At 35.7% G+C, this 13138-nt stretch overlaps 1 protein-coding gene across 1 annotated transcript in view; it reads right to left on the minus strand.

Annotated features, from left to right (window-relative positions):
• Positions 1-1910: 1910 nt before the first annotated feature.
• LOC136248307 (calcium-dependent protein kinase 4-like) overlaps positions 1911-13138 on the minus strand; it is a 41194-nt gene continuing 29966 nt past the window's right edge. The window contains exons 5-9 of the mRNA XM_066040101.1: positions 12733-12804; positions 9069-9140; positions 6802-6948; positions 2795-2908; positions 1911-2268 (exon numbers count right to left, since the gene is read on the minus strand). Of these exons, the coding sequence (XP_065896173.1) occupies positions 2164-2268; positions 2795-2908; positions 6802-6948; positions 9069-9140; positions 12733-12804 (510 nt within the window). The 3' untranslated portion in view covers positions 1911-2163. The remainder of the gene's footprint in view (positions 2269-2794; positions 2909-6801; positions 6949-9068; positions 9141-12732; positions 12805-13138) is intronic.

Consider the following 13138-nt stretch of genomic DNA (forward strand, 5'->3'; position numbering starts at 1 on the left):
TCTTCTTGCTATATATACAAGTTGCCGGGTCTCTAGGATGAAAGTACAGTATATAGCAAATGAACAATCTTTGTGATACTGATGTACCAGTATAATTATTCTGTTTTAGAATACCGGTACCAATATATACAATGGAAATCATTGATTACTTGAGTACAAATCACAACTTGGTACAGTGTTTTGAAAGATTCTGACCCACTGTTATACTTGGTGGATAGTTGTTAACAAATTAATACTCCATATTGGTGCTGGAAATAACTAATAGAACAACCAGATACAATCGTACATCTCTAATAACTTATGTTACTGTAACAGAATTATTTGCTGACTACTTTCAAAAACAGTGAATAAGAAATGTTTTAATGATCAGAGCATAATACAACCATAATGTATAGGCAATGACAAGTACAAAAATTTGTGAGACTCAAATTTTGTGAGCATAATTGTATGGATTTATGTATTGCAATTAAAGATAAGTATAGAAGTCTACTATGCAACAGTCAATCCTGGAGAAAAACAGCATAATACAGACAGCATGCAGTCTTTATAGTTGTTGGTAAAGTTTGTTTAAATGATTACATGGCTTTCTAAGGGACCTTGACAAACAAGTGTAATACTAATTCTATTGGCTAATCACTTGAAACTGTATGTCAAGGTACTATTAAGAGTATTCTATTGTAATACCTTCACTTATTGGATTAGTAGCTAAATAGTTTGATATCAATATTCTGACTGTGATCTCTGCAAGTAGAGCTAGGCTTTCATTCTAAGTTTTGTCAGTGTTACAACCAACTGTTCTATTAGAATGTTCCATTGTTATCTAACTAACAGGTATGTATTACAGTGTCATTCAAGCTACAGTGCTACTACTCTTTTATAGTTTCACGATCTTTGTGGCAGTTGCAGTGGTTAGCTAGCTACTACTAGTCTCATGTGGCTAAATCAAAGTTTCCTGTCCTTTGGGTATGGGGGTTCTCCTAACAGGGAAAGCAGTCTGGTCTTGCCAGACTATTGCAGGACTACTCTATGTCTATAAACTACGTAGGTTACTTCTCAGGTTTGTGACAATTAATAGCTAGCAAACTATTATACTGTGGAAATCAGCATTCAGTTTCAGTCACTGGTACCTGTCGATGTAGGAGCCCAATCATCCAGCTGCAGTATGTCCATGGTCCAGATCCAGTGTTCTCACCAAGCTAACCCCAGGTAAGTCAGTATACAATGTGTAGTAGAAATTATAAGGTGGGGTGAACAGCTGTTATAGCAGTGGCTAACAATTTGGATGTTGAGGTGTGAAGGTCCCTGGTTAAAACCCTAGCAACCTTTTCTGACATTTTGTGTACATTTTACCACCATGGTAACTGTTCTATTAAAGTATTTGGCCCTGTAATTTTAAACTTGTTTGGTTTTTTTTTTTGCAACTCTGTAACTCCTTTGTTTCCAATCCATCAAAAGGCACTGCCATATTATAATGGTTAGCGCCCACACCAATTTTCAATATTTGGTGTGAATTAACGTTCATAACACACCTTTTTACCTATATGCCATTCAAGGCAACTGTCACTGAGTTACGTGTTTGCATGTACAAAAAAAATCATAAGCCATTTAAGAAAAAAATTGAAATTTTGCCTGTCCATATCTCAAGAATGACTATAGTCATATTTGGTGCATCCTGCCCTTCCTGGCAGGCAGCCATAATGTAAAAAATTGGTGTGCTTTGGAGAAAGAACCATGGAGCTATGCATGTGTGAAAATCATGTTCTCATTATTCCTGTCAATGCATGAACGGTGTGGCACACCAGCTTTCTTGGTTGCACAATGTACTACTCTGTGTCTTGATTCTGTATATGGTTCAACTTGTTTTCAAGATTCAATGGTGTAATGTACATACAGACTTTGTCCTGTTTTTCTAAAATAATATGCAATATATGCTAAATAACATACAGTCATTTACAATATATAAAAGATTTGTGGTTATACGTGTGTGGGTGTTTTGTACTCAGCATGAAAGGGTACCTACATGTAATATATTAAACTAAACACAATTGGCCATCTACATTAAGTGCACATAATTACAGACAAGTGAAACTTACATACAACAAAAACTATAAAACTGTAGTTGTGCTTTGTGCATGAATTTTGCTGCTAGCAATTATTAGTGCACTATTCTTCACGTCTCATTAGTTCATTACCAATATCAACATTAACTTCTAAGTCCTGTAGCTTTTGCATTATGTCAGATGCTTTCAGCCTCTGATCAGATTGAAACTGCATAAAATAGTACTTCATAAAGGATGCCTTGCAACAATTAAAACAGCTGAAAAACTATGCCATTGTGACTGGATCTGCAAAACCAGACAGCAAACCTAATTTTACAGTATAAGAGTATTGATTACAACACTTGGCTATTATTTAAAAAATTGGTAAGATTTTTAGTGCTTTGTTCAGACAGGGTGTAATGATTAAAACCTAGATATTCACCTGCTCAAATGGGCTTCAAAAATCATAATTTCGTTGCAGTAGACCAATAAAAATGTAAGTTATGGGTATTTGCTATGTCACATCAAAGAAGTAATATGAAATCGATCTTTCTTCATTGATTTCATCTTGTCTGTGGCGAAGAAAGTAAAAAAAATACCCAGCAATAGTTCTACCTATTTATGGCAAACACGATGACGCAAGTAAAAAATTTGATAAATGTGCAATTATGTTGGGCTTTAGCAGATCTGTTCACAATTAGTATAAGAGTGTGTTACACTTAGCTGCATACCCTAGTTTAACAGTTACAACCTACCCGTATTCCCATCTGTATGATCCTACATAATTCTTTCAAAATGGTGTTGAAACAACTTCCAGCATTAAAGTGACCTGATAATTCTTCCTGGCACACATATGGTAATATTTGGACCTATATACATTGACAGAATGAAACTCTCTTACACTTACAGTGGAACCTCAGTTATTTGAACCCCTTGGGACCAGGGGTGGTCCATAAGTCTGAAAAGTCTGTATCTCTGAAACTGTGTATAAATAACCTTAAAATAGCATAAAGAAAACTATTTAAAATATCTATATTTTCAAACTACCCTAAATAGAACAGTCACTATTCTAATACTCTAATAGAACAGTCATTTCCGTAGTTCGGTTAATCAAGAATCTGGATAAATGGGGTCCGGATAACTGAGGTTCCACTGTATTCCAAAGAATTTTACATGTACCAACCGGTATGTATTATAGTAGAAAATTATAGTCAAATTAAGTACTATCTCCACATTAACCATTAGCAGTAAAAACTATACTTTGATCTGGAATCTGAAGTACTAAAATCTGGAGTTGCTGGACTGCACTGAAATCTATGTGCTCAAGTCTATTTCACTGTAAACTACACTCTCTCACATTCATATTATCAAAACACTATAGGCAGTTTCTTGAAACAATCTAATTGGACATTCAGAACAAAATCATTAGAGAGAATACCATATACTATCTGTGACCATAAATATGTATGTTGGCTTAGTGAGAAATTTTGAGGCATGCGATTGTAGCATGGGTGATTTCCTGGGTAATCTTCATTCCTTTTATTGGAATAATTAATTGCCTGCATGCAGCTATGTGGCTGACTTAGTCTTACAACTATCTTCTGTTACATTTATCATTGAGCCCGAGCCAGCAAATATTTCTTTCCAATGCAGTGAGAAAAGGATCTGGCTGTGCAAGACTAATTTTAGCTATACTTACAGTAGGCAATTAAATATTCCAGCAAAACAAGTACATTGAAGGAGATCATATAGTATATTCCCGTGAAAATTATCCACAATGCATCTCTCACTGAGCTAACATACACGTTTAGGCAATAGCAAGTTAAAGATAGTATTGCTCCTACTACATGTCAATGATTCTGGCAGAAAAAATCTGAATGTTTAATTAGTGTACTGGTTTCACAGGTGCGTTTTGTTGATATGAACTTGCGATTTATGGTAAAATAGGCTTGAGTACAAATTTCAGTCCAGTCCATCTTTCCAGTCCAGGTTTTAGTACTTTCCCTATAATCCTTTAAAGCCATCATGTATATTTTTACAAGGTTCCTCCTAAAACTAGAGTTGGTTAGCCACTGGAACACTTTATAGATACTTGTTACATAGTGCAAAAAAGCAGTCAAGTAACTAGCCAACACTATAAGAATATAGCCTTATAATTATATAATTATTGTATATAGGTAGAGTGCTTAGCCACACATGGGGGTTACTTGTACAGGTGTATGCATGATATACATAGTTTCGCGTAGGCAATAGCGTCATCTGTCATTTGAATACTAAAAAAAATTAACATTAGATTATGACAATTTATGAAGTGCAATGCAACTCATAAAAACAACTAAAATTCATCATAGAATACAAGAAATGTAAAACATATTAAACTTTTGCAAGGCACCATAGTCAGCTTCATGATCCACCTACATACTTTATAGTGTCTATAATTATCATTGTAATTCAAGCACATTTAATTTTACTTGCTAAAACATCCAAATTTCACGATGTTAATATACAGCAGCCAAAAAATGTAATGGCGAGGTGCAGTTCTAAGGAGGTTTCACCAGTTTCCAGAAACCATGCAGTCAGCTTTATAAAATCAAATAATAATTAAAAGAGTAAGCAAAATTTAAGTCTAAAACGAGGTGTATTACTAAAAGAGTAATTTCTAGTAATCAAACTACGTAAACTTCTTCTCTCCAGCACAAAATTGCTTCTCAATGTGTTAAAAACTTCTAAAAAAAATAACAAGTATAAGAAACAATTAGGAATTTTAAATAGAGTAGGGACAGTGTATAGTGCTGCAATAAAAAGTACTGGATCGGAGCACGTATGTAATGTCCAAATACTGTAAAACAATAAGAAGTGAATATCCCTACTGTGCATTGAGTGTAGCACAGTAGGGATATTCACTTCTTATTGTTTTACAGTATTCGGACATTACGTACTACTCCAATCCAGTACTTTTTATTGCAGCACTATACACTGTCCCTACTCTAATTTAAAATTCCTAATTTTTTTCTTATACTTGTTTCTGAAGTTTTCTTGCAAGTTATGACCACTAAATAGTGTGCTTTTCACAAAACTAGTCACAATATTTTAAAAGAGTTAATCGCAGCACTATTATACTAGATTATGACTCATACAATAACAACTGATCAGTGGGCGTGGCTCTACATAAGCCTGCAGACAATGGATGATATCCGCATTGATGTTTTATGACGTCACAAAACAAAATGGCCATGCTAGTGTGGGGACTTTGTACAGGGAGGTATTGGGCGAGGTAGTGTTTCCCTATGATAGCGTTTATAAATTCGAAAAAGGGCGAAAATGAGGCATATAGTATATAATGCAATACAGATAAGCCTAGTTGTGTTCGAATTTAAAATTTTCGGTCTGCTCTCCTTGTTGGAACGCGTTTTGCATCATCACGGTATGTGTACTATTTCTTACCTTTATTATCTTGTGGTTCCAAGTGTAGAAAACTATAGACAACATTCTTTTCGAATACCGTGTGCTAAAATCTCTGAAGCCCCCACACTAGCACGGCCATTTTCTCAATTATGACATCAAATTTCATCATTATGGATATCGTCCATAATGGATGTGGATTCGTGCATACCTACAGACTGATGAATGGGCGTGGCTACCATACGTCTACAGACAGTAATTTACCTAAGTGGGCATGGCTCACAAAAGAAGTAGAGCTATGCTACGATGTGTAGTAACACATCCACATTTAATTTAGCACATGGGGTCAGACCCGAATAATCTGTAAAGCAGGACCTGGATAACCTGACTCGGTTTAACATTGTTACTAAATAAACTATATTTATTGACTTACACATTGCCGTGAGTTGCTCTCTCTGATTGATATCAACAGCAAGCCATGTACGCGTGTATTTTTGGTGCAACCGGTGACCACGTGTATTCAAATAGTTAGATGCAATATACACTGGTAGATGGAAGCCGTACTGTAGTCTATTAACACTCAGCGGTAGAACCTTGACTGATGGCCATGGTAAAGAAGGATAAAAGGTAAGGCAATAGTGCAAACATTGTATGTTTATCAATATACAAAGGTTTTTTCTTAAGCGAACTAGAAACGTTTCTGTGAAAGAATTAGGGCTGTAGCTATAGCCAGTTTTCCACTACGCTTTGACTGAAGGCGTCAGGCAGGCAGGCAGGCAGGCAGGCAGGCAGGCAGGCAGGCAGGCAGGCAGGCAGGCAGGCAGGCAGGCAGGCAGGCAGGCAGGCAGGCAGGCAGGCAGGCAGGCAGGCAGGCAGGCAGGCAGGCAGGCAGGCAGGCAGGCAGGCAGGCAGGCAGGCAGGCAGGCAGGCAGGCAGGCAGGCAGGCAGGCAGGCAGGCAGGCAGGCAGGCAGGCAGGCAGGCAGGCAGGCAGGCAGGCAGGCAGGCAGGCAGGCAGGCAGGCAGGCAGGCAGGCAGGCAGGCAGGCAGGCAGGCAGGCAGGCAGGCAGGCAGGCAGGCAGGCAGGCAGACAGGCAGGCAGGCAGGCAGGCAGGCAGACAGGCAGGCAGGCAGGAAGTAGAAAATTCCTTGAATACTGCAATAATAACACTAAGATCATTGGTGGTTGTAAAAGGGTAACACAAAGTATGCACATACTTAATTGACTAACAGTACGCTGTATTGCTGCAGCTGTTTAATTATGCACTGAAACTACTGACAATCCAGCTTGTCTTGACCAAGATATGTAAATGCATTCACTATTAATACATTTTCATTACTAATGCACAATAAAATGATTACCCCATATACAGAAGCTAAAATTTCAGCAATTGGGCAATAAATGGCATCTCCTTGCTTTCTGCCATGTATATTCTGTTTGACATTAGTATCATTCTGCATTTGAAACTTCTTCATATTTTCGAGAGATGTTTTGAGTTCATCAAAAGTCTGTAAGAATATATAACCAAAATCACTTAAGTGTATGAACAGGAGTTCAATGAATCCTATGGACAAGGGAGCATGTAACTCCGTACACTACCAATACTACAAGCGAAATTCAAACATGGCATCCAGTGTTACATCATTCTTACGTGCAACAGGTATATACTGAATGGGCTGCTACCCTATTGTTTTATGTAAAGCTGCTTTGATAGGAAGATCATCGAGTCGAAGGTAGAGCTTGGAATAGTCAAGTGGAGTAATTTTGCGTGATTTTGCATGATTAGTGACTGTAGAAAGACTGTCCTGCTAAGCCTGTGCTACTATTCCTGTTGTGCCATTGACCTTCATTTCCATAGCTTTGCTTCATCACAGCAGAAACGTGACGTACTCGAGCATGTGCCTCCACATAATATCCTAATTAGGAAATTTTAAAAGTTACTTATTATAGTACATGGCAGCTATGTTTGAATTTCGCTGCTTACGGAGTTACATGCTCTCTTGTCCATAGATTTGATGCACTCCTGGTATGAATAATTCTAGCTACAATTTATTGCATACTAGATAGAAGTCATGATACAAATCCTTAGCTTTAAAACAGTGTACTAACTCATTCAAAGGCTAGGGCGACATGCAATAGGGTCTATACTATTATGATAGTGAAAGAGGTTACAAGATGTTCTTTGTTATTGAATTTTGGGTCAATAGGTGACCAGTTACAAGTAAGTACATACAGGGTACAATACATAACTAATTACAGTTACTATAGTTTCCACATAGTTATTGTTACTATAAATAGGCTGTTGATAAACTTCTCAGTAGATACTGCTTCAGTTATTTCATTTGATAGATTATCCTATTCTCTTAGGAAAATAACTTTATACCATAGTAGAGCTTATTGGAATGATAAAACAATTTTGATATAATTGCCTGGTTGGATATTGTGTTGGTAGAAAGTAGGGTGATATGTAATTCTATTGCTGGAGTATGATGGTGTACAATTTTGCACAGTTGATTCAATCTACTAATACATCTCTCTTGTAGAGTTGGCCATCTTGGAGTTATGAGTATTTCTTTTACACTGCTGTAATAGTCTATTATAAGGGGGATTACACCAAGCTATACAAGTGATTCCAGAGTGACCCCGTAAATTTAAATTTGTTTATGATGTAATAAATAAATTGTGTTTAATTACACTGTGCCATCACGATGGTGAATTTCCTAGTTAACAAAAGAAATAGCATACGTTGTACACAAACTTATACTATTTATTTGCTGTTTTACTTGAAGGTTGTCTTTCCTGCAGTTCACATAGTCATTTTTCAATTCTTAAAAATGTTTCCACAGGCTGTTACAAGCTTGTAATAGTTGTAAGACTGTATATATCACTAACAAGTACTCGCATATAGTAAACAAGCATGTACAGTTAATTGTCTACCATGAGCTACAAGCACTACTGTTCTTGTACATTTCTGGGCTCAAACTGTATTAATAATTTCTGCCAATTGTATAATTCTAGATATAATATGCTTGTCACATTTGTATGGCTTTGACGCTTGTACTGCTGACATGTAGCATAATATGGCCCATAGTAGAGTGGGAAAATCAGTTATTTGGTAAACTGAATCCACACATAATTTTGCTAAAGTTTCTCATTATTGTGTATAGTTATTACTATACTCTATTTAATTTTTATACTCATTCATCCTTGTCTTAATAGAGTAATAACTTTATCAAAGTTACATTTGAAATAGAGCTAATATAGACTATGCATTGGTATCCACAGGATATATTATATGAAATTTGTTATCCAGATAATGATGTAAGCTATCAGGATACTTGCTAATAATAATTATTTTATATCAATGTTAAGCTGTTTGGTACAGAGCTTCCCCAGTAACCACAAACTTGATCATAGAATGGTTATAATACCATGCTTGTGTCTAATTAAAAGTAACAGCTAAACTAGCAATGTCCTTGACAAAAATGTAGCAGGTGAAAATGTAATTTTCTGCAGGATATTCATTAGGATATATACATTATATAGGTTTTTTTTACCAATGGGGTTATACATATGTACACGTATGAATACATATACTTACAGTACTTACATATTACCACTTCTGTACCTTGATAATTTGTTCACAATCAATCTGCAATGCACACTCGAGTGAAGGATTTGATTGAATTTTTTTCATTTGCTATGTAAGTTAAAAATTACATCATTAAGTGTGTTATAGTACAATACATTAGTAGTAGGGATTAAGAATACTTGCAGTTCCTCAGCCACGTAGGAACCAACTAAAACTGTCACAATTTCACAACATTGGTGTGCACAGCCAAGTGCCATATTTTATACAACAATTATCTATGCAAGTTTATTTGACAACTGACTGACTAATAGCTGTTTGTTTGACAGATACCCAGACAAACATAAAGAAGAGGTGGGTAGCATAAGCGACTGATTATCGACTGGTATGTATCAGCTAACGAAAAAATATTGAATTCTTCCGTAAACTTGTACTTGTTTGTTGGTCTATTCTAACAGTTTCTGTCCTCTTGTACCCTTAAACATTATATTTGGTCATGCGCTTCCTGTTTTGAGTTTGTGTTATAGTGCAAAGGTGAGTTGCACCATTTCAGTGAAGAACGGTGAAGAAGAAGGTGACAAATCACCCGAAAATGCCGTGAACAACAATACACCAGTGCTATAAACAATGGAACCATATTCCTTAGAGGTTTTATAGATCCTTACAATTGAGATGATGCCTGGAACACGTCTGACTGACAAGCTGGACCCATTACTAGATGATTCTCCAAGTCATGTGTAATGGTCTGGAAAAAGCAGCCAGGTTACTCTGTTTAGTCTTCAAAAAGGTTAAAAGTAAACACTATACGTACATGTATGGTGTGGAGCATTTTTGGTCATTCAGTGTGGATAAATTCACTATTACTGTATGATTTTAATTGTGCATGTTATACTATCGCTATAACTTCTTATGCACACATAGAATTCAACCAGAAATTTGTCTGACTATAGTTTGCACTATTGCATCATGTGACATGCAACTGCGCAGAGTTTGACATATATGTAAACTAAAGTAGCAGTTGATAGTAGGTCTACAGAATTTATATGGCTGGTCGATAAAAGGTATTGGTGGTCAATGGTCGCTGACATGTACTCAGTTTAACTCACACTGCTTACAAACAAACCGTGGTACATATATAGACAACGGGGACAGAAACGTAGAGGGATAGACAAGTCTGATGGTAAAAATGGGAAGCAGCTGAATATTTCTAATCATAAGTTATAAGCCAGTATACTGTACCAAACTTGGTTGATAATAAATCGCTTATGCTACAGTCACTGTTTGATGTTTTCACAGAAACCTGCGTAAAGTTAAGATACACAATGCTTTTTTTCAGCTGATTGAATAAAATGCATTTATTGTATGGTCTTATATATCTTTTTCAAGTTTTCCTTCAGCTGAAGGAGTTAACATATTTATCCCAGATTGGCAATATGTAGCTTCACCTACATTGTTCAACACAAAAACAATGCTGACTTTTCTATAAGCTTGAGATTTTTAACAATTATGCATTGGTAAACATTGGTAAGCATTACAAAGGTATTACATGAATACGCAAGCAAAGATGGAATCGATTTTTACAATAAAGCAACATGAATTCATGATTGTGAAACCAAATTCACTAAACCTTAAGAGAAATTAGCACCTTTGTTTTCAAACCAATTAAAAAGTGATTTCAGTTTTGGTGAAAAATGAGTAAATAAATAGGAATGTTGAAGTCAATTATTCTGACATATTTAGTGGCATAATAGGTAGGTATGTAAAAGCATGCCATATAATGGGCACAACTTTTAGGCAGATTGGAATGCTCTAATAAAACAGGCACCATCTTTTGTTAAAGGAAAAGTGATTGAGATTCTTTAAATGAAACAGTCACCACATGTTGGCATGCTAGTATAACATTCCCAATATTCTAATAGAGCAGTCAAGATACATTTTTCTAGTAGCACAATTAAGGCACAACTTGAATCATAATTATTTTATAGCATTACTGAAAATAATAAAAGACAATTTTAAAAGCAGACTAGGTTCTGGCCTAATCAAACTCTAATAGAATGCATTACAAATGAAAGGTACTGAAACAAGGGAGGTAATTGCCTATGACATCACAACAGTATGGAGTTTTCAAATGTGATATAGAGTGGATTACAGTGCCAACAATTTGTCACAAGTTCCTCATGGCACCACAATAATATGAAAACCAGGAAGAAATTTTAAAGTGGATAAGGGATCAAAGGAAAAAAAATTGAAACAATAGAATGGCAAAAAGTGGTGAAACAAGGAAGGTTGCCTATACCTGCAGATACTGTATACTTAATCCCTAATTCATGATCAGTCACAGTTATTCACACAAAACCAGCCAAGCTGAGTAAAAATGGTGTGGCCTTAAAAACCTGGGTGAAAAAAAGTTGTGAAATCAAAGGTGGTGGCCAAGAAATGACTTCAATGACATTAATGCACAATGCACACCATTATTAGCATTAACATCATTGTAGTTATTTCTTGGCTGCCACCTTTCATTTCACAACTTTTTTCACCCAAGCTTTTTAAGGCCACACCATTTTTCACAGCTTGGCTATCTTTGTGTGGATTTTACTTCTTTTTGTACAGTACTTTATAAGGCCCCAAAACCAGCCTATAGCTGACTTTGGGGTTTGATTTTACTCACATTTCTTCTTTTCTATACAGACACAGTGATGATTATCGAAGACAGACTTATTAATTGCACGCTTTATTTTTGATAATACTATTGCAATACTCTAATAGAGTGCACCTTTTTGAGGACTTCTCTAGTAGAACATACATAGAATATTCTAGAACAATCTAGAATTCCGTTGATAGATTTATTGCAAGTTTTACTTCAATATTTGGTAATATTATTGTAATATTTTTCAACATTTTTGTGCACTTTTATCCTGTGGTGACCGCTCTATTAGAGTGAATCGATCCTGTAATTTACACTTGTTTAGTTTTTGCTTTATAACTTTGTAGCTGTAATTCAATTGCTTTTCAAGCCATCAAAAGGCACGGTTACGATAATCAACCTATGAACACACCAACTTTCAAGTTATTCCCATACTCAGTCTACCCTGTAGCCAAGACATTTTTATGTGAATAAACATTCATAACTCCTTGGATATTCGTCAGCTTCATAGCAAACTTGGTATGTGTCTTATACGCTCTTTATTTGTCCCAAAAATCAAGACAATTGACTTACACATTTGTGTTTTATAGCAATTGTTGCAAAAAAAATTGAAGCACCTGTAGCCCCCTGACAGCTTAAGAAGAAAACTGAAGAAATGAAATCAAAACCTTGAACACCCATATTTCACAAATCGATGGTGTGAATTTAATCAAAGTTGCTGTGTGGCCTACTGCCTACCCTGACAGCTATAATCCAAAAATGGTGTGCTTTGGAGAAGAGGCCATGGAGTTATGCAGATGTGAAAATACTGTTTTCTGTCTTCCTGTCAATATACTCACGGTGTGACACGCCAGCTTTCTTGGCATGTCTTGAATTGTAGCTAGATTAAAGTACATATAGGAATTAAATGTCCACTGCAGGTATAGCTTCTTCCACTACTTTTTAAGTTATTCCCTTGTTTTAATACTTTTAAAAAGACCTTTTTCTTTCTACTTGTATATAGCACATGTACAAGCATAAGTAATACATTAGTTTAATAGTAGCACATCATACCCATACCTCTATACTAGTTGCACATTTATTGATGATTTCAGGAAGCTCAATATTGACTTTATTGAAAAATGTGATCAGCTGAAAAGAAATACAATGTAATTCAAATTCTATATGTGCACTGTACAGTATACTTTTACTAGCCTATATTATATTCTTACGACTACATACATCAAGAAATGTATTATAGTACATTCATTATAGTAATGGAGCTGGCCACTACTTTGACTATTGCATCCTATTTAACACCAGCTTTTTAATACTGCATTTTCATAACTATGAATTATACGTATATACATGCATGTATACATCTTAACAGTTCCAATATTGATTTTGTAGATTACCATATTTCCTTGTATATAAGGCTGGACTTTTTGCATACCCAGAATTTTAATTTGGTCTGTAAATTAACAGA

This window comes from Dysidea avara, chromosome 3 (genome assembly GCF_963678975.1).
Source record: "Dysidea avara chromosome 3, odDysAvar1.4, whole genome shotgun sequence".
NCBI classification, from domain to species: domain Eukaryota; kingdom Metazoa; phylum Porifera; class Demospongiae; order Dictyoceratida; family Dysideidae; genus Dysidea; species Dysidea avara.